Raw genomic sequence first — 28,000 nt, 5'->3', positions numbered from 1 at the left:
AAAATTGTAACTTTGTTAATATTTTGTCCAAATTAAAGATATATTCACGAACCCTCCATACATCAATAAATTGTATACTAATTATGTTATATATAATTATATTTATTTAAATTACACGTTCGATCCGTGTCATTCTGGGTTTAATTGAGCAATTATTGATATCTACACAAACCATATTTGTACCTAAACCGGGATTCTCGGTTCATAAATTCTTGCCGTTGGATTTGGAGTAACTAGGAAACGCAAAATTTAATAACAGATTGAGCAGTTTTTACGATTTATTTGGTTTGCATTAGACTCGGTATAAAAAGAAAACGTCAAAGTCAATAGACTAGTCGATTATGTTCACGTGGACTCGGTTGATAAATTGTTAAATTTCTTCTGAAAAATTAAATTTGTGATCTTGTAATTGCTGTGAGAGATTTTTTTATGACTGCATTAATTGTTGTTAAATGATATATGATTGGAAAATTCAATTGTGTTTCTTCGCGGGCAGAAATGTTTTTTTTTAAAAAATATATTAATATTTTTAAACGACAAATTAGTTTTCATATGTATGATAATATTTTAAATATATTTTTATACAAATAATGTTCAAGAATAATTAATTATATTATTCCGATAGTATCATGTCAGACCAAAAGACTAGCTCTTTACTCTATCAGTTTTTTTTTTTACAGAATTATTTTGTTTGTTAATACCAAGTGATACGGTTAATCTATTATTAATGCATCCAATTAAATACAGGTTGGGGTCTTATGTTTGTAATTTTAATAATAATTCTATGAAAAAAAATTAATTGATGACGACTCCTAAGTTGTTGATTAAATGAATCCATGCGGAACCGTTCACTGTCCATGAAATGCTTTGTATAAAGAATAACTGAGTAAGTCTCTTGTGAGACGGTCTCATAAATTTTTATCTGTTAGACGGGTCAACCCTACCGATATTCACAATAAAAAGTAGTACTCTTAGCATAAAAAGTAATATTTTTTAATGGATGACTCAAATAAGATATTCGTCTAACAAAATACGACCCGTGAGACCGTCTCACACAAATTTTTATCTGTGAGACGGGTCAACCCTACCGATATTCACAATAAAAAGTAATACTCTTAGCATAAAAAGTAATAATTTTTCATGGATGATCCAAATAAGAGATTTGTCTTACAAAATATACCCGTAAGACCGTCTCACACAAATTTTCGCCATATCCAAAACACATAAAAAAGAAGTTATCTAGCGAATTAAAATATGAATGACATGCATGGCAAATTTCTGTTGATAGTAATAGTATAAACTGATTGGATAATGTAATTCACACTTTTTTGTGTGTTATTTATATACATTCCATTTGATAAATACAAATATTTTTACTTTCTTCGTATGAATAAGATTAGCCAAATTGATTGTATGAATAATAAATTATAAAGTTATTTAGAATGTGAATAAAATATAATTCGCTTTTCGTATATAAAAGCACCAACATATCTGGTAGGATTTTCAAAAAATTCTTCGATTTCTATTTTATTTGTATCTAACTATACCAAACGCTAGTATCTCAAATTTAGAATAAAATTTTGGATTCGATCGAACCCGTTCCCCAAGCGCGGGAAAAAAAATGAAAATCTTTTTAAATTTTTTGTACGTAACATTCTTAATTAATGAGTTGTAAGTTTTTCCGGGTGATGTGAACCTAGTGAAATGGATGAGCCGGGTAAGAGGCTCCACCGGATCAAATCAATAATAATTTAGTGTTTAGAAATTTGAATAAAGATAAGGGGCTTCGATAACACCTGCAGACAAAAAAAGAACTCGTGAATGGACGCCAGAGGAGTATCCGACGTAGCCACTCCGATGCTTAAGTCAGTAGGTTGAAGATGAACAGAAGCAATATATGTGAGTGCTTTTTAGTTCAAAAATTCAGAATCCGTAAATGAGATGCATATCTGCTATTTATAGTAGAAAATCACATCATTACCTAGTTTTCAGTGACACCTACTAAGTATGACAAGTCGTCCTGCCAATACTATAGCTTCTGATGATTTCTACAACACTCTAAATTCATGTTGCTCTGACAGATTAGACAGCCCGTATCAATCACACTCGAGTGCAGTGCAATTCTCGAGGTGGCCCGGGTTTCTAAGATACCCGAGTGCTTGTATGAAGTCACGTGCTCTCGATTGCCCAGAGAGAGAATCAATGCCTGGTCAGTGAGGATAGTATCCGACATATTGGATCTGATCTGGACTATCCAATTAATATCTCGGGTCACTCAGTGACCCCGATCCTTATGGGTATCACCGGGGAAAAAAAGGCAAAACTTTGAACTTAATCCCCAACGGAGAAGTGGACGACATTAAGCCAACGGTATTGTGCTTATCAAATAAATGTCTTTGCAAGGGAAACCAACCACCAACAGAATAGATATGTCAGTTTCTGTATCATCGCTCTTCTTCCCTCTGCATAAATCCTCGCCATCGAATTCTATTTTTCTGACAAGACCTACCAAATGCTGGGTCCAAGCTTCTTCATCAGCTGCTCCAGGGATCGATATCTCCAATCTTGAGTCCGCCATAGCCAAGGTTGGTGGGTGTTCATTGTCATTTTGCTACCTTTTAATTTGATTGCCTAAATGTTGATTACCTTTATCAAAATACGATAAATTTGTTAGGCACTTGATGCGATTAATATCATGATAATGCTGAATTAATGACGTTGAAGATGGATATATATCTAGTGGATTGTAACGGAAGGATTCAAGGGTTGGGGTTTTGAATTTTAGTGCTAGAAGAGTGCTGTTTGATTACTCTCAATTGCCTCCTAATACCCAGAATTAACGTTCACTTGCTCTTTCCTCGGAGAATATGATGGCAAGATGTATAAATAATTTCTAATTGTAATAGTCGTAATTGTTCGCTTCAGAAAGATAGTGATGAAGTTAAAAAGGAACTCGATCAGTTGACTGAAATTGGTTGGGCCAAAAGGTGGAGCTCTCAACCATATGTATCACGTCGTTCGGTCAGTCTCTGTACCAACTTGAAGTTCTGACCGCTAGTTAAGCATTCATTTCATGTAACTTACTGTCTGTCTGGATTTAACATAGTTTTTTTTTTATTTGAATTTCTATGTCACAGACATCCCTTCGGGAGTTGACATCTCTAGGAGTAAAGAATGCAGAGAACCTTGCTATTCCCAGTGTCAGAAATGATGTAAGTTTCAGAACCTTAATTCTTTTCCATTCCTTGAAGTTATTCAGATTATAGAAAGCTCTTTAACGTACAATGTTGGTTTTTTGTGTACCACTGTTCAATGTATCGAGTCAGAAATTTTGATGCAGAACCATTCCACTGGGTAAAGAACATTTAGTCTTTTGCCGGAACATGCATGGAAATAGATTGCAATTTGTCATTTGTATATGCTCATGCTTTTTTATTTTATAGTGATCAACAGGATCGAGAGTTCCTAGAATAGAGTTGGATGCCATGTGCAATTAATTTTTAGATTTTGAAAGGAATTTTGTACCCTTTCTGAGTTGATTTTCTTCAGTGACGCAGGCAGCTTTCCTCTTTACAGTGGTTGGAACCACTGGGTTTTTGGGTGTCATTGCTGGTCAGATTCTTCCTGGGGTATCATTCAAGTCCTTCCTATTTGAAATTATTTACTTCCGTTTACAGACTCATGATAACAATCAATAATAGAACTCTAATTTCATTTGAAGAAGTAGCTTTGTGTTGCATTTGAGGGACAGTAACAAATATACGACTTAGTTTCCTTATTCCTGTGAATCTGCTTGTTTTCTATGATTATTTTATGGACTATTAAAAGGGATCTCACAACGCCAATCTCAAGGATTTTAAGATCAACCATTGAGTAGCTACTGAAATCCTGTTCACAAAGTACCATTCTTTCTAACAACTCTACAAAGTCGAGGTTTTTCTGTTTCTCCATGAAATTTAGATTAATTAGGCGTGGAAACTTCCCAACACATTTTATGCTGAGACACTGAACAATCAACTAAACTGGAATCGAGACTTTCACTACTAAATTCTAAGATACACTTTCTTTAATTTGTCTTACTTTGTCATGATTCTTATTGGTTATCTCCCACATTTACTGTAAATTCAAAGTTCAAATAACCATATAAGATAAATATGTAGCAATAAATCGTCATTATTGTGTGAAAGCAGCACCGAAGGAAGAATCTCCAGGATACCTTCCATGATTCTAGTTTTCTGTTCTATGCACAACCAATCCGATTTAGGATCATGGTATTAAACACTGAGACATTGCATAAAAAATATAACAAATTTAGAAAGTTTTGGCAAACACGGTCTGTTTTGACTATTTTTCTGGGTTTCCAGATCTGGCTAGTGTACTGTGCTAAACTTTCTAAATTTATTATATATTTTTTATGCAATTTCTCAGTCGTTTAATACCATCATCCTAAATCAGATAGGTTGTAGGCTGTCGTTTAACTTCTCTTCTGCACCCCAAACATTCATTCAGTATCGGGCTCTTATTGGTAGTGATGCTGCTGCATGTCAAGTGACTTATTTGACCAAAACATATCAAGCCATTTGCATTCTTGGTTCACTATTTTCTGATTTTATAGGATTGGGGCTTTTTTGTGCCATACTTGATTGGCAGCATCTCTTTGGTTGTCCTTGCTATAGGGAGTATCTCCCCAGGGTATGTTTTATACTATTTGTTCTCACCTAATAAATTAGGGACAGAAGCTGAATTTACGATGAACTAATTTTATCCACTGGGATTTTGCAACAAGAGTAATGGGAAGGTCACAAAATTGTTGGACAACATATTTCAGCAGATTCCCACACTCACACTATGAAGGGGATGAGTGTCACACAAAACCTCTTAAATATGAACCATAAGTTGAATTGTTTAAACTATCTATCCGCAGGTTACTTCAGGCTGCTATTGGTGGCTTTTCTTCGTTTTTTCCTGATTACCAAGAGAGGATCACTAGACACGAAGCAGCTCACTTCTTAGGTATTATGTTCATGCGATTCATTAAGTCAAAAACAAGCTGATGGTGATATAGGAGTGCAATCAAGAAACTCCATAAACTTTTATCCTAGGTGGTAGAGATTTAATCTCACTCTAAACTTATTTTGACGAGACTTATATGATCAATTAAAGTTACTTCAACATGTACAATTTTCACTACACTGATTCTTTTGAATGTGTATATTCCTGACTGAAAGAGATCAATAAATATGTTTTGGTCAAATTTAAAATGTAACAAAATAATTTATCGTTTAATTTTTTGATATTTCATTTTTGTTTAATTTTTTGATATCGCTATCTATAATTAAAAGAATTACTCCCTAAGAATTGACTTACATGGATTTTGGCTTTCTCAGTCGTGGGCAATCTGTTCTAAAACACCGTCTTGTTGCTCGCCTCCTGACTAATTTTCTCCCAGCCTGCCTCTTGACATGACAGCTTTCTTATTGTAGTTGCCTACTTGCTTGGCCTCCCTATCCTTGGATATTCTTTGGACATTGGGAAAGAGCATGTAAATCTCATTGATGAAAGGCTAGAAAAGCTTATATATAGTGGTCAGCTTGATGCTAAGGAATTGGACAGGTATCAAGTTCAAAGCAGTTATTACAAACTTCCACAGGCTTGTGAGCATGATTTTGCGGGTGCATGTTTAATCTTGTTAAACTAATCGAAATGCTTGAGGATCATGTTTTTAAACACTTCATGTCTTAATGATACAAAATTTATGCGAGTTTTTCATTTTATAATACCTTGGTCTGGTACATGTCTTGTGGTTTTAAAATCTGGCTAAAATGTAAAAACAATCGAGAATCGATAAAATAATTACTGTTGTATGTCTTAGGCTCGCAGTTATAGCAATGGCTGGACTAGCAGCAGAAGGTCTACAGTACGATAAAGTTGTTGGTCAGTCAGCCGATCTTTTCACTCTTCAGGTCAGTTCGATCCACCAAAAAATTTCAACGTACTCATACTGTGCACTGGTTATCTAATTCTAGTTCACCGTATTCTATCCTTCCAGAGATTTATAAACAGGAGTAAGCCTCAGCTCAGCAAAGATCAGCAGCAAAACCTTACTCGATGGGCGGTAAGTTATTTAATTTTGCCAGTTTGTTCATTTCAAATTCTTCATTACACCCCGACGCTAGATTTTCATCTAAACCAATCCAACCCGTGCCATGTATTACCTACATTAACTCATGTCCTACCACATGATTCTAATAGAACGTGTGACAAACATCCAGTTCAAGTAGTCTCTCTCCTTTCCGTCTTCGCTCACCTATTGCTTTTTCTTTCATGACAATCAGTTGTATGTGGTATCATTCAAATCCATGATCTAAATCATAGAAACTAACTGATGGCCGACTGTTTGTCAACTTTGTGTTGATGGAAAACTTCATTAAATGACAATAATGGGATTATTTTGCAGGTATTATTTTCTGCTTCCCTAATTAAAAATAACAGAGTGCTGCATGAAGCTCTAATGTCAGCAATGTCAAAGAAGGCAACAGTCCTTGAATGCATTGAAGCAATTGAGAAAACTGAGTAGATTCATTATGTTTCGATAGAAAATAAACCTAAAAAAAAATAAAAATAGGAAGCATAAAATGCTTGATTTGATTATATTATTATTGTTGTTTATATATATATATATATATATATACACACACACAAACACATTTTTTAATTAAGCTGCATTCAGCGGTGCCTAATTTTGCATGCCCCCACATTACATTCCAGGAATTGTTGCTCATCCTGTGGCTGATGATTTTTTTTTTACCACAATGCAAAATGTAACTATTGAATTGTTAAAAATAAATAAAAACATATAAAAAAACTACTGAATTGTAAGTCAGCCACAAAAAAAAAAAAGTCACATTTTTGAATGAATGATTAAATGTTGATCCTTATGGTTACATTAAAAGTACACATCAAATAATAAAAACATATAACATTAATTCTTTTACTGACTTTACTTAAATATTTTAATTAGCTTTTAATATCTAAATGTTTTTTAATTTCAGAAAAAAAAATATGAAACAAGGATCTATACTAATATATGTATATCAACATTCGAAAAATCATTATTTCTTGCAAAAAATGACTATTACAGTAGCTTGAAATAAGTAGTCGACAAAATTTAGGTATAAGTTTTGTTACTCACAAATATTCTAATAATTATTTTAATTTATCATACGAGCGAAGGATAATTTGAGAAAAATAATCTAGATTCCCAACTATTGGGTTTTAGCATGAAAATTGTATAAAATGAGTTATAAGATGCAAACTTTTTGTAGGTTTTGTCGAGTGAATTTTTTTCTAAACGAGTTGTGAGGTAATTTTTGTGGACAAAAATTTGTGTGAGACGGTCTCACGGGTTGTATTTTGTGAGACAGATCTCTTATTTGGGTTATCAATGAAAAAGTATTATTTTTTATGCTAAAAGTATTATTTTTTATTATAAATATCGGTAAGATTGACCCGTCTTATAGATAAAGATTCGTGAGATCGTCTTACAAGAGACGTACGCATTTTTCTGAATAAGGAAATATAGAAAATTGAATAAAAAGGAAAAAAGAAATCAGGCGATTTCATAAGACCAAACCCTTTCCCCGTCCCCGTTCTACTTCTCTCTAAAAGCGGCTGACGTCTTGCTTATTAGTCAGGTTATACTTTGTCTTCGCCTCCCTTTCTCTTTGTAACACTTTGTCTGTGTGTATATGTGTGTGTATTTATCTGTGCATATCTGTATATATTGCAAGAATATAGTTGAAAACTTTACTATCTGGGTCTGTTTTTCATCTGTTGCTGTTTACATGGCCTTAACCACCTCGATATTCGGTTGCTATATGGCTTTTCTTTATCGGGTTTTAGTGGAAATTTTAATGTTGTACTCATCCGATGATGTGGGCTAAGCTCGACTTAATTCAGGAAAAAAGAAAAAGATTTGATCTTTTGTTGGTATCTGTTGAATTATCTTATTAATGCCGGTGCGGGTCTTATTTTGTAGTTCTTGAATTGGCAAACTTTACGGCCTTTGTTGTTCACTGAGTGGTAGTTTAAATTTCTGTTTTGTCACTGGTCCTTTTTAATTTTCGTTGTTCTGCATCGTCGATTTTGGCTTCTCATGTTGTCATATTGTTTACTTTGGTGCATTACTAAATGAAACGAGTTCTAATATGTTTTACTAAAATTGTCGTGTAAGTTCCATTCTGGTTACCAGAAAAGTGGTGCAATATTGTGTTTATGTTATGTAAACTGAAAAGCTCCTAAAACTTTTTCTGCCTAAGTTTCTCTGACATGTAACTCTCCTTCGTAATTTCTCAAGTGTAATTATGCGTCCAAACATCTCCATTTCTTAAAAGATCTTTTTCATGATCTTGTTTGAATGTGAGCTAAGGAGAAAAGATTGGAGATGTAGAAAATTAGTAAGCATGCCGAGTTGTAAAAGCATACGAAGAGTTCTATATTTGATTGCTGAAAATCGATGGGTGGACCTTTGTTGATGAGTTATATTTTGGTATGTTTCTTTGATTTTGTTTGTTATTCCGAGTGCCCTATGAAGTTAGTTAGATGCTAAATATTTAGTTCATGCGAAATGGATGGTTAGATCGCCGTAAATAATAATGAAATTTCATTTTTAAACGAAGGTAGGTTTTTTCTGTAAGATTGGATTGTATCCACCCGATACTAATCTAGACGAATATCTGGAGTTGATCTTGATACGTCTTTAACAAGTGATATTGATTATGTTGGAGATGTTGCATAACTTACAAACTCATTATACAGATCCAATCATACCCTTTTAACATCCAAGACCAATTTGTGTTCTTAAACTAATTTAATTCTTGGCATTTTATGTTCTTATTCTCTCTTTTTTATTACTCTCCTCTTTTGTGTTAGCCTTGAAATCTTGATCGATGTAAATTGCTCCCAATATTGATTGAACACCTGGATTTCAGGATAGATAAATGGCAGATACAACTACAGAGGAAGATACAATGTCCGAGGAGGTTTCAGAAAATGCAGTTCCAGAGAAGCAAGAAACTCGTGAAGAGATGCTTTCCAGACACAGGTGAATGTACACACAGTCACACACGCTCATGGATGCATCTTCATATTTAAATGGTTTTTTCTAACCTTGTTTCTTTTAAAGAACAAATAGTTCAGTGGTAATAAATGCGAGAATATCTACTTCCATAATCTCATTGGTTTTTTTAATTTGCAACAACCCAAGATTTAATCCCGTAGATATGATAAATATTTCGTGAATAAACTTAATGAATTAATTACCTCTCAATGATCTTGGATGATATTGATGTCATGAATAATAAATCTCATGTAATGGATCAACTCGTTGCCTTCATCCACACCCAATTTAAATTTGGATTTTCGAACCAATTTATCCAAATTACTTGTGTTTGATATTTGTTTCCTTGTTTTCTTCCTGTAACTCATGTTGCGTTTTTCTTGGACAATCCTTTGTTGAAGTATCATTAGATCGCCTTTCCACCAGTCACATAGTTTCAGACCTAAACAAACAAACAATAAGTGAGAAATGGAAAACATAGGAAAGAAAAAAGAAACAAAGACACTTTTTTGCTTTGGGAATGAAATTATTCTCCCCGAACCCTTTCTATAAATGGGTGAAATGAATTGATGTGGTTATTGGATTATTTCCATCAGAACTGGAGGCTAATTTGTTTGGTATCTGGTAGATTTGGTTGCAATATTTTCTTGCTCTAGTTGCTATTGCTGTCTATTAAATCTCTGAAGTTTTGAATTAGATGATTGTTACAATTGTTGACCCTCAAAGAGCTCTTTGATTATGTATTTTTTTTTTGGACACTGAAATTTGTTATGAACTCAAGTGGACTTTGTTGAATTGCAGAAAAGAGACCAATGATCTACAGAACAAAGAAATTGCATTAAAAAAGGCCTCGGCAAAAGGTAGCAAGGCCGAACAGAAAGCCAAGAAGAAGCAAGTTGATGAAGAGATATCTAGACTTTCAACAAAGCTTAAAGAAGCACAAGCTAAGGAATTGGCTTCGTTAGGCTACAATGGCAATACAGATAAACAAAAGGGAGATATCGACAATCTTGTGAACGCAATTGCCGGGGTTTTGGTCACGAATCAAGCCGAGCAGTCGCCAAAACCGAATAAGCACACAAAAAGACGTGAAAAAAGAGCCCAAGAGGAGGCAGCCAGGGAACGTAGAATTCAAGAAGAGCAGAGCCTGATTGTAAACGATCGAATTGTTGAAGACGATAAGTTAGAACGGAAACTCGAACCCCTTGGATTTACAGTCAATGAAATAAAAGCCGACGGCCATTGTCTCTACCGAGCTGTTGAGGACCAATTAGCCCTCTGTTCTGGAGGCTCCTCTCCTTGTACTTACCAAGAACTTCGGGAAATGGTGGCTAGTTATATGCGGAAAAATTCATCAGATTTTCTACCCTTTTTTCACTCCGAGAATGCTGCAGATGGAGAATCTGCAGATTCCATTATTGAGAGGTTTGAAAAATATTGCAGGGAGATCGAGTCTACTGCGGCATGGGGAGGACAACTAGAGCTCGGTGCTCTAACCCATTGTTTAAAGAAACATATCATGATATATTCAGGATCTTTTCCTGCCGTAGAAATGGGGAAGGAATACAAGCAAAGCAATGGAACCGGCTCATCGTCAAAGTCGAGTATTCTACTGTCCTTTCACAGGCATGCTTTTGGGCTTGGTGAGCACTATAATTCTGTTGTTCCCGCTACGACTCAATAGTTGCTATCTCACCATGCTTGAGTTGCAGCTAACTTACTGTTGTCCTGTTTCTTTAGCCATTCTTTTTCTTCTTATTGCAGACTTTTTTTCACAAACTACTATATTTACGTGGTCATGTATTTTATGCTAGAGAAGTAATACAAATTTATTTAACTCAGCATGACCGAATCACTAGGTGAAAATCATGGAGATAGTTCATTTTTCGTTGGTGGCAAACTATAACTAGTTTTGTAAGGGACAATGAGAGCTCGTTTTGTGACTATAACATATTACTACTGACAAGTAACTTTTTTCCTTGTCTAATCTGAAACCCGTCCTTCCGACTTTCTCGAAATGAAATTTATTCCTCTGGCCAATGACCCATTCCTGGTCAGGCCATACTGTCTGCTAACACCGGCATAGGATTTACTGGTTTATACGGCAAAGCAACACCTAGGTTACAGCTTCCTGTGTCCGTCCTGCCGTCGACGTTAACCATAATCAGCGAAAGAAGAGTAAATATAATAAAAAAATCTTTATTTAGTTATAATTTAAAATGGCTAACGATGTGTGTGCTCCCTTTTGTGTGATATATCCTTCATTTAATGTATAAAATTTATTCATAAAATGGAGCGTAACTAACAATATTTATGTTTTATGTAATTAAATTTATGTTACTTGAATAATAAATATTATTTAAAATAATAAATTATTCATTTATAAAATATTATTTAAAATAATAAATTATTCATTTATGGATTAATTAAAACATCTCTATATGTCGATTAAATGACGCCCGCTACGACCTGTGGCCTTATCGTTCGTGTATTTCCACGGCACCAATCAGAAGCATAAGGAATATTCGGTTAGCTACAGTACAAATTCTTCATCCCATTTGGGCTTAGCTCAAATCACTATCTTGACCCGATGGGCTTCTTTTTTGGGCTTAACTCAAGTCACTATCTTGACCTGATGGGCTTCTTTTTGGGCTTGTCATTCATGAATCCACCATCAAATTCTTTTATGTTCTAACCTCAAACGTACATGAAAATAATATAGTGGTTTCTTTCCCATTTCTTATTCACGGTAATAAACGATTAAATTTTAATTTTTTATTACATGTTGGGTCAAAGTTCTTAATCTTATTTTACAATACGTGATATAATACTAATTTAAAGTTATAATTAAATTCAAATTCTACCATATATATATATATAATATACTTATTTTATGTAAACTTTGAGGCTTTTAGTAGTACGACACCAATTTAATTTTATAAAAATATCGTTCTCAACTTAAAAAATAATATTTTTGTTTAATGAAAAATATCATAAAGACCTATTTTAATAAGTATATAATTTGTAACATAACTACCGTATTTCATCCACTTTGTTTATACAAAATACGTATATATCAATATATTTGCATAATTAGTTTTCTTAAAAAATGTTAAGATTGAACTTGAACCTAACTCAACCCCAAAAGCTAGCTCAGGGGAGGATTGTCCAAGACCATATATACCACTCTCAGATATTTTATACCACCGATGTGGGACAATTAACACACCCCTCACGCCCAGGAACGAACATTTGGAGCGTGGAGTTTACAAATGACCCAATTATGGGCAGAACGGGTGACCCAACTATGAGCAATACAACACATAACGGTAGAACCTGATTATCTAAGGAAGCTTATTGGGTCGGATCAATTCAGAACTGGTCAAGAATCAATCCGGGACCGATTATGAATCAGATTGGGTTGTTCGAAGATAGATCCAGGAGCATTTTAATCGTTGTATCAGCGTGCTTGCCGGGATTGTGGCCACAACAAATATGTTTTTGATCGTTGTGTTAGCCATTCAATACCACAAGTTGATGAAAGATTACGACACTGTGGAACAATTTCAATCAACTTCAAACTGGAGTTCTAGAGGCACATTGAAAAAATATATTATTCCTTAATTATTTTGCTATATTGATATTATAACTTACAATTTTGTCTTTCTAGATTATAAGTTTTGGTTAATTTATCTCTAGATATTAGAAATTTTGTTTTTAATTTGGTATTTATCTCTAAATATTTTGTACTTGGTTAAAAGAGTTTTATTCTTAATGTAACTCTTGTTTTCATATTTTGTAAGACTCTATTATGGAATTGTTTTTATGTCAAGCAAAGGATATAAATATAGAGAGCTTCACGGTCGCATGTGTGGTTGAAAGTAGTGGTTTTTCGTAGAGACGAAAATATGAGAGCTGAGCACCTTTTGATCAGATACAATTCGAGCTAGATCTTCCGGAGACATAGTGATAAGGTTAGGTCCCGTGGGAGGAGCACCACCTTGTCCCGAAGTATGTGCACCATCTCCAGGAGCCCGGGAATTGTCCTGGTTAGTTCTTCTGGTTGGAGTCAAATCAACGTCTTAACCTCAGATTTCCCACAGACGGCGCCAATGATGTGACCTCAATGAAATGGATGAGCTGGGTAAAGGAACTCCACCGGATCAAATCAATAATTTAGTGTTTAGGAATTTGAGTGAAGATAATGGCTTCGGTAACACCTGCAAACAAGAAAGGAACTCGTGAATGGACGTCGGAGAAGTATCCAGCGTAACCACTCCGATGCTTAAGTCAGCAGGTTAAAGATGTACACACGCGATATACGTGAAGGTATATGTAAGTGTTTGAGAGTTTAAAGAATTCAGAATCTGTAAATGACATTAATACCTGCTATTTATAGTAGAAAATGAGGTATGTACCTCGTTTCCAGTGCCACCTATTAAGTATGGCAAGTCGGCTGCCCATACTATAGCTTCTGATGACTTTTAGAACACTCCAAACCCATATTGCTCTGACAGATTAGACAACATGTATTAATCACACTCGAGTGTGGTGCAATTCTCGAGGTGGCCCGGGTGGTAAGGTGCCCGGGTGCTTGTATGAGAGCCCAGGCTATTGATTACCCGGGAAGAGAAGAAATGCCCGGTTAGTGAGGAAAGTACCTGGCATATTGGCTCTGATCTGGGCTATCCAATTACGAGAGTATCACCATTATTTCTTTTTAGTTTTTTTACTTCTTCCTCCTCCATGACAGGTAAAAGAATACAAAATAATACCTCAACGGCAATTGCGTATACGAAGAAACAAGACGGCTTCCTCCCCATTGCGAATGTAAGCCGGATCATGAAGAAATCCCTCCCTGCAAATGCCAAGATTTCCAAAGAAGTAAAGCACACTGTGCAAGAATGTGTCTCGGAATTCATTAATCTCGTTACGGGTAACCACTGATCAATCTTTTTGTATGAAATCTGATTATCTGTTGTATAATCATATAGTCTGATGATCTCTTGGTGCACCGATCGAATTTTTTTACAGGCGAAGCATCGGATAAATGTCAAAGGGAAAAGAGAAAGACCAAAAACGGTGACGATCTCTTGTGGGCTATGACAACACTTGGGATTTGAGAATTATGTTGGACCCTTGAAAGATTACCTCAACAAGTATAGGGAAACCGCTGAGGGGGAAAAGAGCAATGTGGCTACACAAGAAGATGCTTCTTCGCCTACTAATGGTCATGACGAAAAAATCGAAGATATTAGTGTTGTCCATAATAATTCGAATGTGTCCACGAGGTTTGCAGCCAGCCATGATGATCGTGATTTGTGGGAATTTAAAACATTTAGTAGTAATTATCTTGGCATTGGTTTACCAGATGATTCCAGAAGTCATCGTCGCGGGATTGATTATTGTGAACAGATGAATGTGGCGATGATAAGCAATGCAGACGAGTTTGAAAATGGAAAGAGCTATGCATTTGATGAGAATTCAAAGAGGGTCATGGCAAGTATTGGGGAGCATAGGTTTGAGTGGTAGATTTTTTAAATGTGAGAAATATATAAATCAATTAATATGAACTGTATGAGTATTTTAAATGTAAAATTTAAATTCATCTCAATTGTTTTGGAATCCCTACCTTTATATTTTTTATAATTAATTAATATAATTAAGAGATTATTTCCTAAAAATATAGCAATTTGAAATCCTTTCCTTTCAATATTTTTGTCGGTAATCCCAATACAAGTAAGGGAAGAGGCCAATATACGATTTCTATGATCTTGTGGGCTCCAATTACAATTTTACCTCAAATTCATTTATCCTCCGCTAAAAGGGCAAACTTTGCTCGGTCGTCGCGGCGAAGGTGTACCTCCAAATTCCATTACTGTTTAATCATTTACAGGTACCTTCATTTTTGCTGTTTCTGAATTTCTTCGGATGAGTTCTTGAATTTGGCGAAGTAAGCTGCTGCATTTTTGTCTATTAATCCTTCTATTGAAAAAATTTTGGGCTTTTTTTTTTATCCGGGTTTCTTAGGGTAAAATTCTGGATTTTGGTGATTCTAGGCAGTGGTTTCGAGACTTGTTCTGATTACTTGAACTTTCACAAAGCCTATAAATATGGAGTATATCTAATCTGTACAATTCATCTAGCACTCTTACTTTATAATCTGTGTTTTTATGTTCTGCGCTCTCAGTTCTGTTTCAGTTCATTTAAAATGTGATGACTTTCAGGTACTAATTCGGCTTAAAGTGGTTATTTGTGATTTGTTGCTTTTGATTTTTACCATTATATGTCGGCAAAAGGACGTTAATTTGAGTTTCAAAGCACCTTTGTTCCTGTTTTAAGAAAATTGTGATTAAATCACTCTGTACTGGTAACTCTGTCTGGTAAAATTTATTATAATTTTGTCTACTGAACCGGATTTTGGTAACCGAGGATCAACTACTGTTCTTGATGAATTGGGGTCAAGGTGTCCACCACTTGGAGTACTAGTCCTTGTCAACACCGTCTATGGTTTTCCTTAAGTTCTTCAAGGAAGTAGGAATGGGCACTTCCGCTGTATTCATAAACTACAGCTTTGAGGCTGATTCCTTACTGGTATTCTGGTCCTACGATCAGAATACTGACTACCAACTGAGGATTTTAGAAATGGCCTCGCTGCTTGTGTATTGGTTCTGCGAGAAATGCCTGCTCTAACACTAAGCTCATTTACCAATTTGTTTATTTAGTTTAATATTTTATTCCAGTTATGATTTGTAATCTTCATAACTTCGTTTAAACTATATCCAATAGTTTCAGTGTTTATATGGTCCTTGTATTTAGTGATTTTGCCAATGGGGGAAATTGTGTGATCAAGATATAGTCTTCCAACTTTCAATCTGGACAAACTGGAAAGTGGACACTTCTGCTTTTCTATGTTATACGTGTATTATTAGTAGCATTCAAAGGTATGCAAATGCACCTGAAATTAAGTAGCTATAAAGGTTAGGTTTTTTATCATACAAATCCAGAGGGTTGGTTCAAAGGTTTCGTCCTTGGGTGTTGTTTCCTGCTCTTTACACATTGATTGTTCCATATATGCCAGCTGAGATTGGATATTTTGGATTTTGGTGAATTCTTGGACGTTCAAACTGATTTTGATTTTTTCGTAATTTTGATTGTTCAGGTGGGCCAACAGGTATTGCGCATCTGTTGAGAGTTCCATCTTGATCTCTCTGTTTCATTTTCTTATCTAATTTACTGCTGGTTATATACTGCTTTCCATGTCCTCGAAATAAGAAATACTCAGCTTCTTTATACCGAGCTTAGAAATGTTTAGGATAGTCATGTCTGGCATCAATAACAATTCATTACCTGTTTAAATCTAAATACTCTAGCTCCTTGAAAGTTTAAAATAAATCCATAGATCATGTTCACCCTCCGCTGTCACTCACGTTTTTCTTCCTGTTTTCGCAATTTCCACTCGAACCCCACCAACCCACTTTCCCCATTGATTAATTTTTTATTCTCTTTCTCTTTGAACCGCACCTACTCGTCAACCCCACGCTCAAATTCAGAAAACCATGCTTTATTTAATTTTTTGACTGACTTTTTGAAGAGTCCCAAACAGAGAGCTCTTACCATTACTAGCCGCTTTTCACATGTCAAATCCTATAACAAACCTCAAGCGGCTATTGATTTTCTCAAAACTCATGGCTTTTCAGACACTCAAATCAGATCATTGCTTTATATTCATCCTAAGCTTCTTCTATTAGATGTTGAAAAGATTCTCAAACCAAAGTTCGTATATTTTCAAGAACTTGGCGTCCCTAGACCTCATCTCGCTATGTTCATTTCCAAGAACCCGATGCTTCTCAGTAGCAGTTTGAATAAAAGGCTGAAGCCTGTCATCGAGCTTATCAAAAAAGTTCTTGAGCTTAACCTACCGGAGAGCAGTAAATGTAATATTAATGATGACCTGGTTCGTATCCTTTCGAGGTACTCTTGGGTGATTGGGGCTGAATCAAAATTGTTATCTAGCGTCAAATATTTGGAAAGTTGTGGTATTGTCGGATCTCAATTGGTCGTCCTTTTGAAGAATGAGCCACGGCTCTTTTTTGGTGGTGAAAGCAAACTCAAATCACTTATTTCAAGAGTTACTGAACTGGGATTTGTTATGGGTTCAAGAATGTTGGTTCACGGTGTTCGTGCTTGTTATGGTAATCGCGCTGAGACTCTCCATAAGAAGTACGAAGTGTTTCAAAGCTTCAGTTTTTCCAAATTGGAATGTTCAAAAATGATTATCAAGTCACCCAATCTCTTCAAATCGTCAGAAACACGATTAAGATGTGGAATTGAGTTCTTCTTGAACACTCTTATGCTCAACAAATCCGTGATTGTTGGTTCGCCATGTATTTTGATGTATAGCATGGAGAAGAGAATATTACCTCGACATAGAGTTTTGCAAGTGGTGAAATCGAAGACGCTTGTAAAAAGATTACCTAGTGTTTCAACTATGTTATGCATGTCTGGTGAGAAGTTTATGGAGAGGTATATTTTGAGGTTCAAGGATGATGCTAAAGAATTGATGTTAGCTTTCAAGGGCCCCCTTTCCGAGCCTTCAAAAGTATAGAAACTGAATACAGCTTTTGTGGCTTTCAACCGCGTATACATTGAGCTGGTTGCCAATTTATTTCCCTTTCGTTGATAGTTTGTTTTGTGTGGGAGATGAGACGAATTTATTGACTATTTAACAGAACTTGCGGTTTTAGGAGCTTCAAATTGGTAATTTTTTGTATGCATTAGTTCATTATTCTTTATATTCACATAAACGTGCAATAAGTATGTGTTGAATCGAATTGCGGACTTTATGGGAAATAGACGTCTGTAATTCGTCTCTCTTTTAACAATACTCTTATCTAATATGTTGCGTAAAAGATATCGAATAATTTGTTATTCGCTCGTCCGTCGTTTGGTTTGTACGATGAGATAATGAAAAATAACATGGACCAAACTTCTTCCTAACTCAATAAGATTGTTGCTGACAGATTCAACAAACATCGATCTTCTTGTCCGACCGTGTGTACTCCCAAAATTATTTTTAGTATGCCCAGGAACGGAGATGGGGCGAATAGGTTTGATAGTATCTTTTTATTTATTATAAAACTTGAATTTGAATAATTAATTATTTAAGTAAATTAAAATAAATGTGTGCAATAAAAAAATGTGAGTTAAATAAACTGAAACTGATGTGGACTGAAATGCTCATTTTACATTTTTAACTTCTTTATTTATTATTAACTAACTAATATATATAACACATTTCAAACTCGCTAAAATTGGAGTCATTTCTGTGATCTTTTGGCTCCAATTGTATGTGTACCTGATATTGATTTCTCCTCCGCCAAAAAAGGAACTGCGTACATTTCAGTGAATCTTTGCTTGGTCGTCGTGACGAAGGTTTGCTACCAGATTCCACCGGGTACTTTTGTTTTTGTCTGCTTCGTTATAAATCTTTGGATGAGTTCTTGAGTTTGGCGCTTGAAATTTTTTTGGGCTTTTTTCTTTGGGTAAAATTCTGGATTTTGGTAATTCTAGGCAATGATTCTGATACTCGTTCTGATTACGTGAACCTTGTCACAAAAGCTGCAAACTACGTAAGCACTCTTACTTTATCCTCTCTCGGTCTCTCGGTTGGGTTGATGGGAGGGCATGTATTTGGAATCCACCGCAATTACAGTCGAAAAAGATTTCATTCCATCCAAGCAATTTGGTGCTTTTTCATTCTGCACTCTCAGTTCTGTTCAAAGTATGCAAATGCACCTGAAATTAAGATCCCTCCCGAAAGCATATTTAATACATAAGATAATCATAATCAAGTAGCTGAAAAAGTTGTCATCTTGTTTATTATACAGGTCCCGAGTTGGGTTAAAAGGTTTTATCTTTTGTTGACTGTTGTTGCTTCCTACTCTTTACACATGGTTTGTTCCATATATGACAGCAGATAGTTCAACGCATAACATTAATCAGGATTCGAGTCAGTCTTTGATATCATGTTAATATTGAAACTTGGGCATAACATTAATCAGGATTAGAACATGTCTTTGATATCATGTTAAGATTGAGACTTGATCATAACTCGATCCCAAAAACTAGCTCAATGGGAAGATCGCCCAAGTCAATAAATTCAACTCAAAAGAACTTAATCTAACTGATGTAAACTATTTAACGATTTGGAAATTTGTTAACAAAATCGGAGAGGGTATCATACATGTTTGAATAATGAAATCTTGCATCATTGGTATATAATTCTAATTAAACTTCAATATTTTTTTACGGCTACATTTGGATGGTAATTTGGATTTAAAAATTATAATTTATTTGAGAAAATATTTCTAGTTTCGATTATCATATATCATCTATATTTAACTTATCGAGTATATCTGAATTATATTTTACAATTAAATATATGCGTCCTATCAATTTAAATTTATAAGTCGTGTTAGTAAAAGAAAAAGAAAGTCCAAGTGAAAACTGATGAAATTAATACTTAATAAATAAAACAAACTTATGCACCTGTAACCCATACCTAATCAACGGGCAGCTTTTACTCCAGGATATTTTGCCCATCTCGCTTGTTTTTAACGCTGCCCGATTCTCCTCTGGGAAGATTACGGTCAGCTCACCCAGAATCACCACAACACCGAGCTTCTTTTCCTGCAGATACAATAATATAATTACATCTTCCCGTCTCTGTAGTTTTCTCTGCTTGATCGGACGGCCCAGAATGAAAGCTGGCTCTAATATCTGCTTCTCCGACTTTTAGCTCTCTAAACCCTTAGATCTCCTCAATCAAACCTCAGATCTGCGCACTCCGGGTAAGAATTCTCCATAAACCCTGAATTTAACTCATAATATTTAGTTTTTTGCTTTAATTTCAGCTCGATATACTCAGATCTTTGTATAATTTGTCATGATTTCTCAAAATTTCAACTGCGAAGGCGAAATCTCGTGTGAAATTATTTTACTCGATTTCAAGTTTTCGCAGTAATTTGACTGACGCGATATTTTTCTCGTTCCATGAAATCAACGAATCAGCTAAAATTATATCATTGGAAAGTGGTGCTCTGTCTTCTTCGCCGATTACCTATTTTTAATTATTATTATTATTATTATAGAGATATTTCTGGTTAGTAATCTTAGTAGATCTAACGGTCAGTATTTCGTAGGTGGGTTTTGTTGTGGTTTTAGTCATGGAGAAGATTAACTGCGGTACAGTGGCCGAGATAACTATGATTAAGCAGACCGTGCTAATGTGTGGTGAAGCGTGGTTGGTGGCTTTGCTGGTTTCTGCCCTGGTTAAATCTCAGCTTTTAGGCCTTAGTCAGGTACCAGATCTCACTTCACCTTTGTCTTATTTATTTATTTTATATATAAGAAATTATTTTTTTTATCGTGTTGAAGCAGCTAAATCAAAAGAAGAAATTTTTAATTTTTGTGCATATTTTGATTACCCTTTTATTTAAGCATAATCCGCAGTGAAATGGCTTTTCTATAAATTGTCCAAATATCTTGTTTATTTATTGTTTTTGGAGTTTTTGAGTCAAATCTGTTAGAAATGAGCACAATTTTTACTTCCCTTTTTTTTTTCTATACGGAGGATTTTCGAGATTTAGATCTTTTGATGGTATTATTTTCAAAATTTCATATCTATATTATTCTATAAATTCATTTTTTCCTATTTATTTTCTCCTCACATGAATTTTCTATAACACAAATGATTTTTTATCCAAGTGTTTAATTTTAAAATATCATGTAGGAATTTATAAGTTATTTTATAAAATATTTAACACGAACTTGACCAAAACATATTCTTCAATTATATTTAGTTATTCGAAATAGCCGGTTCAATTGACGGCAGAGGTGGTTACATTTATTTTTATTCGGTTTATTACTTTTTTCCGATGTACGATAGCTGGCCATTTCGAATATTCCAAACCAAGATCCTTATATACCAAACATTATAATATAATAAAGATTATTTTAAACTAAATGTATAATATAATTCTGATATTAGAATAATATGTTTTTCCTAGAAGAACTTTTTCCGTATGGGACACATCACCCGCTTTTTGGGGTTAATTAAATAACTAAAAATATCTTCAATGTTAGGCCCGAAGGACCCAACTGAAATTGGATTTGTTACTCAATTTTTTGTCAGTTATCTTTTGTAGGATGCAAACGAACTAAATCAAGCACGAGTCATCTATGAGAATATTTTTAGCTTCAATTCGGTGCGGATGAATAATTAGATGTATTCGAGCTCGACTCCAATTTATAATTTCAAACACAAATATGATAATAATCAAATCACTTTTAAAAATTTTGCTAGGAGGTTTGATTCTTTATACCTTGATCTTGATCTTGATCTTGAGCGTGATAACTTGTTCGATTCTATGGCATACTAACCTCGTGATTTAGTCGTTCGTTTGGCTTTGTTTAATTTCCTGTTTTTAACACAACTATATTTATCGTGAGTAGATCTCTTGTGAGATGGTGTTACGAATCTTTACATGTGAAACGGGTCAACCCTACCGATATTCACAATAAAAAGTAATATTATTAGCATAAAAAGTAATACTTTTCATGGATGAACCAAGTAAGATATCAGTTTCACAAAACTACGATCCGTGAGATCGTCTCACACAAGTTTTTGCCATTTATCGTAGAGCATGTAATATTTTATTTTATCGAATAAAGGAGCAAGAGGGACTCCCGTAAAGCATATCGAAAGTATTGTATTTCCATTCTAAAAAAAAGTATCACATTCATGACATGGTAACTTGTGTTTTTCATCTGCCATATTATGATACTTGTCTTTAAATATTAAGCCATGCTGCACAGGTAATCGTTATAAGACTATTGTATTTTTGAAAAATTGACTCGTAGTTGTAATATATATCTCCTGAGCAAAAGTTGATACTCTGATAACTTTTTGTTATTTGGGATTTTTTTCCAAATTTAAGGAATGCATGAAGCTATTGGAAAACCAACCTAAGCTGAGAGGAGATGGTGAAGGTGATGAGGTAGTCGATGCTGGGGACAAGGATACTGATGAAGACGAAGATGGTGAAGGTGAAGGTGAAGGTGATGATGACGACGATGAGGATGATGAAAGAATCCCTGACCCTAACGGCAACAAAAGTGGCCCCACAAAGGGTAACGGAGGAGGACCAACTAGCGGAGCTCAGGAAAATGGTGAAGATGAAGACGATGAACAGGAGGATGGAGGCGATCCCGATGAGGATGATGATGACGAGGCCGATGATGATGAGGATGAGGATGAAGATGCAGAAGACGGTGGTGATGAGGAAGGAGTCGTTGAGGAAGAAGATGACAAAGAGGATGAGGACGATGATGAAGACGAGGAGGAGGAAGACCTCCAACCACCTAAGAAGAGGAAGAAGTAAATTAACATATAACCACATTAATAATATAACCTAGACCAACTTTGTGCATTGGCGAGGTGAATTTAGGATTTATGTTTTTGTTTGAAATATGTCTCAAGCATGGTGTAGACTCTGGTGTATGAGAAGTGACTCCTAATATTCATTAGGGTTAAATTGCAATTGGAAACTAAATCTCGAGAGATATTTAATTTTCTTCAATATTACTTCCCAAGCCATTTGATAAAGTTTGATCGTATCACAAGAGATCTAGTCAACAAAAATACAAAAGTATCATAAAAAGAGTATTTAAAAAATTAATGGATCAATCAATGTAAAACTTACAATATTTTATGCAGTTGAATAGTGCTGATTGTTCTTGTACATGCTACATTATTTAAGTTTTGACATTTCGTTTTAGTTCACATTTATCATCCATCTGTCCCTTCTCCTTTTCAATAAAGATTTAGATGACAAGCGGCATATGGACCACAGTCCACAGATACAAAACATTAAATTAGGAGTGACTTTAAATTGGACTTTTAACACGTGTCACTAAATAAATTCTTGTGAACCGAGGAAGAAAGACCCAGAAAAGGGATATAATTTTATTTATTTCTTATATTATGAATCTTATTTTTAAAAATACTTTGATTTTCTAAAACCCCATATTATATAATTCTGACTTTGAAAATATTAAATACCGTGATATGACTAATTTCAGTCTCGATTTTAATTGCATGAACGTTTATTTATTTTTCAAAGAAATTAAAAGGTTGTTTTATTAAATTAGTTGAAAAAAATTAAAATTGACATAATTATTTTGCAATTAAATAAAAGTAATCACTGTAAATTATAAAGTCAGCATAATTAATAGTCAGAACTAATGGCTACTTTCCGGCCCGTGGTATTCGAGAGTACGCGACCAAAAAAAAAAAAAAAAAACATGCCTCGGTCGGTGGCTGGTGACAATATTTGAGTTTTACTATTAAAAAAAATTTCTCCTCCACATATGATGATGCACCTGGCAACCTTATCCATTAATTTCCCTGACCCGGTAGAAATATATATATATATATATATATCAAGAAATCATCGGAATGAAGCACCCAAAAGTATAAAAAGTACTAGCTCCATATTCGAGAAGAAGAAGAAATAATGGCAGATATAGCAATTTTGGTTGCAGAAGAGTATGAAAGGAGGGTAAAAATCTCGAGAAAAAGTGGGGAAGATATTGAGTTCTTGTCTTGTGTGGGAGTGTTGGGGAAGACGTTGAAAGGGTATTCGTATTCTTTAATTAGAGACAGTTATCACAAGGCGATCAAGGGTCACCAGAATTTATTCAAGATTTTGGCCATTGAAGAACCCAAATCGTCCATGAGCCTTGCTGTTACATATGGCTTCTTTTCCGCTTGATTAATAATGTTAATATTTGTATATAAGCTATGGTTTTTCTTGCATGTGAAATTTAAATTTATCTGATGTTGTACTTTGGGAGATCAAGAGTGAAAATATTAAACTAATATTTTATTTATTTATTCATCCGTTTTTACAAAATTTAATGAATTTTAAATGATATTATTATTATTATTAGTTAATTTGAAATTTATTTTAATTAATATAAAATATTATATAAATAGTAAAACGTGAATTTGAAGTTTATGATGTTACTTTTTAAATAATAAAAATATATTTAAAATATATGGATTTGAAATATGTCTCTTCAAATATAATTTGAGAAAATTCAGGAATCGTTTGTACCTTTTTCACGGATTATTTTATGGTATATTTAGAGTATTTCATTTCATATAATATGATCAAATGTTAATCTTTAGATAATAAATAAATATGTTAATTTTCATAAAAATATGAAAAACTCACATAATTTCATGTTAAATTGGATTTAGGTTACTAACACCCAAAAAATATTTTTTCAGAGTGATAGCATAAATTAACATCTTTCTTCACTCCCTTCTGAATTTTGGGAACGTCATTGAATTTCATGTTAAATTGGATTTAGGTTACTCACACCCAAAAATATTTTTTCGAGTGAGTCAGTCACATAAAATTTGTCTAGTATAATTTACCTGGTTGACATGGACTGCAGACTACTGCGTTTACCGTTTAGCATGTTTTATGCCGTGTGCACATATGGGTAACGGCTGTGATTTTCCTCTTAAATAAAAAAAAGAAAAAAAAATCTCGAGTAACATTTTTCACTATGAGTACGATTATACGGAAAATACAAACGCTACATAATCTTATTACCAAAAACAAGTAAGATGAACTAGCCTATTATTTTTATGGACAGAGTGTCCGAAGGAAGATGAAGTTTATTTCCAGACAAAACATATAAAAGAGAAATTGAATTGGAATGTATATATCTTCGGTTAGTTCATAATACTCAATTATACAGCAGGAGAAAGGAAAAGGTAACGGCCCAAACGAAAGGCCCAATTTAAAGTTATTGTTCGAGTGATTAAAGAAAAATTGTTCGGGGGTTACTTACATATTAAATATTGCTTTTAAAACTCATCAATCCTACTTACATTACCATTATCATTATAATTATTATTTATCTTGTATTATTTCTAAAATAATTTTTGAATTTAAAGTTATTGTTCGAGTGATTAAAGAAAAATTGTTCGGGGGTTACTTACATATTAAATATTGCTTTTAAAACTCATCAAATTCAAAAATTAGTTTAGAAATAATACAAGATAAATAATAATTATAATGATAATGGTAATGTAAGTAGGAAAACAAGACAAATAAATATTGTGCAATTAAATTTTGGGAAGGATGTGTTCTTCTCAAAAGTGCTAAACTCAGTCATTGAAACAGGTTGTCTGAAGCATGTTTGTTCATGGGAACTCCAACATAAAGATTGGGTTACAACCTTAGCCTTATTAAGACAACATGTCAGCATAACTCAAATTTTACTCTCATCTGGTCATTTCCATTTACATTTCAAACATTATTTCTCAGTTGAGTAGATATGTCAAAATGAATTAGTTAGGTCCGTCGGACTCCATCTTACATCATAAAATAGGTGGGTTGGGTTGACAATTTCTCGACTCACCAAAATCCACCCCGGTGAAGACCGCTGGATTGAGATAATTTAGTTTTAATGACATGAGGACCTACAACTACTATATTTCGATGTGTACCAGATAAACTCTTAGACTAACACAATAACCTACAAACTATATTAATCAGGTAAACAACACTCGATGTCGTTTGATAATAGATCTTATCCCAACCTCGTGAGTCCAATTGTCATCCCACCCCCCTTTTTAACACTGGATAAATGAGTTTCAATTATTTTGTCCTAATACACAGTGAGTACATAATCATTGAGCCAAAAGCTTTCTATCTGTAAATAACTAAACTTCAAGTAAAATTAGATTTTTGTGATCTTCAAAAGGGAGGTAGGTCACCATACCCAAACAAAGCCTACTTAAGATTTAATATTACGTCGCCCTGCAGATTATTGAATGATATGAAAGGTATTTCCACGTATACAATTTTATAAATCTAAGGATAAGTTATAACATATAGGTTGTCCCAATCTACGCAGGTCTTTACACAATAACGTTGTGAAATGGAATTTAGTCTATTCTAAAAAGGATGTAATTTAAAAATTATTTTAACATTTTGAGGAAAAAATCGCATTTTAACAGATATATTAATATGAGCATGTGACACACATGCAATGAGTTTTGATTCGATTTTAATACTTAATTACATATATTAATGACATCTTTTATTAATATATCTAAGATAGGCTCGAGCGTCAAATAATTTTTGGTCCGATAACACAATACCGGCGAATCGAGTAGTACTTGATTACCCACATCTTATCGAATCGGATAATATTTTTTTATTGGTAGCATCGTTGTGGGTATGTATATAAACGTATATGTGTATCGGAGAGTTGTTGAAAATGTGCGCAATCAATAAGTTTGGAGATGATCATTTCCGTTTGTGGAGACAAGAATATATCCCGTGTTTGCCTGTTTGTGTGTCACATCGTTCTTTATGACTCGTAAGTTGGAGTAGAATGGAGAATGTTAGGGTAAATTGCACTTATCATCCCTATGGAATATATATATATATATGTGTGTGTGTATATATATGTGTGTATATAAACCCCCCCAAATTAAAATTAAAGTATTTTAAAGCTCTATGTTTTTTTTTTTTAATTTAAAAAACACGTGATTTTGAAAGATCATTACTTTCATATAGAGAGTTATATGGTTTTTTATTTTATTTTTTTTAAAAAAAAATCTTTACAATGTTCTTACATGGTATTTTTGTCGAAATAGTTATTGGATTTTGATGATTTAAGATATGAATTATGGGACGGGAAGTTTTAATACAGTTTTGCCGTTTCTTTCTTTGTTTGAGGAGAATATATTCGTTTTTGGCTCATTCGGCACAAAATGTAACGTCTTCTTCTTCACAATGTTCCTTGTGGTGACAGATTGGCAGCTGTAAATACAAGACTACACGTGAAAAAGAAAAAAAATGGGCTTTTCAATCTTTTTGTAGCGAATTGTTTGACGGAATTTTAATTTAAAAAAAAAAAAAAGATGATACATACACACGCAATATAAACATATAGCATATATGATATTAGACATATAACCTCTCCATTTCAATTTTAACCCAATTAGATTGCTAATGTTGTTTCATAAATATATTAATATCAGATTGTTACGATCCTCACTACATATTCAGTAAAATCTCTCTAATATATTTTCGTTCTTTTGTGATACGTGTCAACCCTACTCATATTTATAATAAAAAATAATATTTTTCATGGATGACCAAAATAAAATATTAGTCACACAAAATTAACATGTGAGACTGTTAGTTGTCCCACATCGGTTGGATAAAATACCTGAGAGTTGTATATATGGTATTGGACAATCCTTCCCCCTTGAGCTAGCTTTTGGGGTTGAGTTAGGTCTAATTTCCAATCTTAACATGGTTTCAGAGCTAAGGTTCCACCATTATGTGTTGGACTGTCCATAATTGGGTCGCATGTTCTGCCCATAATTGGGTCATTTGTAAACTTCACGCTCCAGATGTTCATTTCTGGGCTTGAGGAGGTGTGTTAGTTGTCCCACATCAGTTGGATAAAATACCTGGGAGTTTTATATATGGTCTTGGACAATCCTCTTCTCTTGAGCTAGTTTTTGGGGTTTGAGTTAGGTCTGAGTTTCAATCTTAACAGAGACCGTCTCGTAAGATTTTTTGCGTTAGTAAGGACTTGGTTTTGTAAGGTATTAGGGTGTTGAATTATTGTTTTATCAATCATACATGTCAATTAGAGGCAACCCTTTTGCATATATTTCTGAAATAGTTGATGTAAATGAGGAGCTAACATGGGATTTAATCTGATAAGTGTTTTAAAAAGTATTCTAGATATGTTGATAAGAGAGAGACATATGAA

General features: G+C 34.0%; 3 protein-coding genes across 9 annotated transcripts; all 3 read left to right on the top strand.

The window, feature by feature from the left end:
* The first annotated feature begins 2,365 nt into the window (after positions 1 to 2,365).
* LOC142531710 (uncharacterized) lies at positions 2,366 to 6,689 on the top strand. Its single transcript, XM_075637934.1, has 10 exons — positions 2,366 to 2,585; positions 2,926 to 3,021; positions 3,138 to 3,212; positions 3,558 to 3,629; positions 4,616 to 4,692; positions 4,925 to 5,013; positions 5,484 to 5,613; positions 5,873 to 5,963; positions 6,050 to 6,115; positions 6,458 to 6,689. Exons 1-10 carry the CDS (start codon positions 2,391 to 2,393, stop codon positions 6,575 to 6,577), a joined length of 1,011 nt encoding a protein of 336 aa, XP_075494049.1. The 5' UTR covers positions 2,366 to 2,390; the 3' UTR covers positions 6,578 to 6,689.
* An 861-nt stretch (positions 6,690 to 7,550) lies between these two features.
* LOC142531454 (OVARIAN TUMOR DOMAIN-containing deubiquitinating enzyme 5-like) lies at positions 7,551 to 10,959 on the top strand. 7 transcript variants are annotated; one of them, XM_075637578.1, is made up of 3 exons: positions 7,551 to 7,694; positions 8,996 to 9,103; positions 9,920 to 10,959. In XM_075637578.1, exons 2-3 carry the CDS (start codon positions 9,000 to 9,002, stop codon positions 10,800 to 10,802), a joined length of 987 nt encoding a protein of 328 aa, XP_075493693.1. In that variant the 5' UTR covers positions 7,551 to 7,694; positions 8,996 to 8,999; the 3' UTR covers positions 10,803 to 10,959. The 7 variants fall into 7 exon arrangements, with proteins under 7 accessions (XP_075493693.1, XP_075493688.1, XP_075493694.1 ...); XM_075637573.1 differs by having other exon boundaries at positions 8,991 to 9,103; XM_075637579.1 differs by lacking the exon at positions 7,551 to 7,694 and adding an exon at positions 7,734 to 7,752 and having other exon boundaries at positions 8,991 to 9,103.
* An 8,777-nt stretch (positions 10,960 to 19,736) lies between these two features.
* LOC142530894 (uncharacterized) lies at positions 19,737 to 22,766 on the top strand. The gene is made up of 3 exons (XM_075636799.1): positions 19,737 to 19,971; positions 20,323 to 20,481; positions 22,120 to 22,766. The coding sequence occupies exons 2-3, from the start codon at positions 20,347 to 20,349 to the stop codon at positions 22,561 to 22,563; spliced, it is 579 nt and encodes a 192-aa protein (XP_075492914.1). The 5' UTR covers positions 19,737 to 19,971; positions 20,323 to 20,346; the 3' UTR covers positions 22,564 to 22,766.
* The last annotated feature ends 5,234 nt before the right edge of the window (positions 22,767 to 28,000 follow it).

This window comes from Primulina tabacum, chromosome 17, assembly GCF_025594145.1.
Source record: "Primulina tabacum isolate GXHZ01 chromosome 17, ASM2559414v2, whole genome shotgun sequence".
NCBI lineage: Eukaryota > Viridiplantae > Streptophyta > Magnoliopsida > Lamiales > Gesneriaceae > Primulina > Primulina tabacum.
This window is presented reverse-complemented; position numbering and strand designations above follow the sequence as displayed.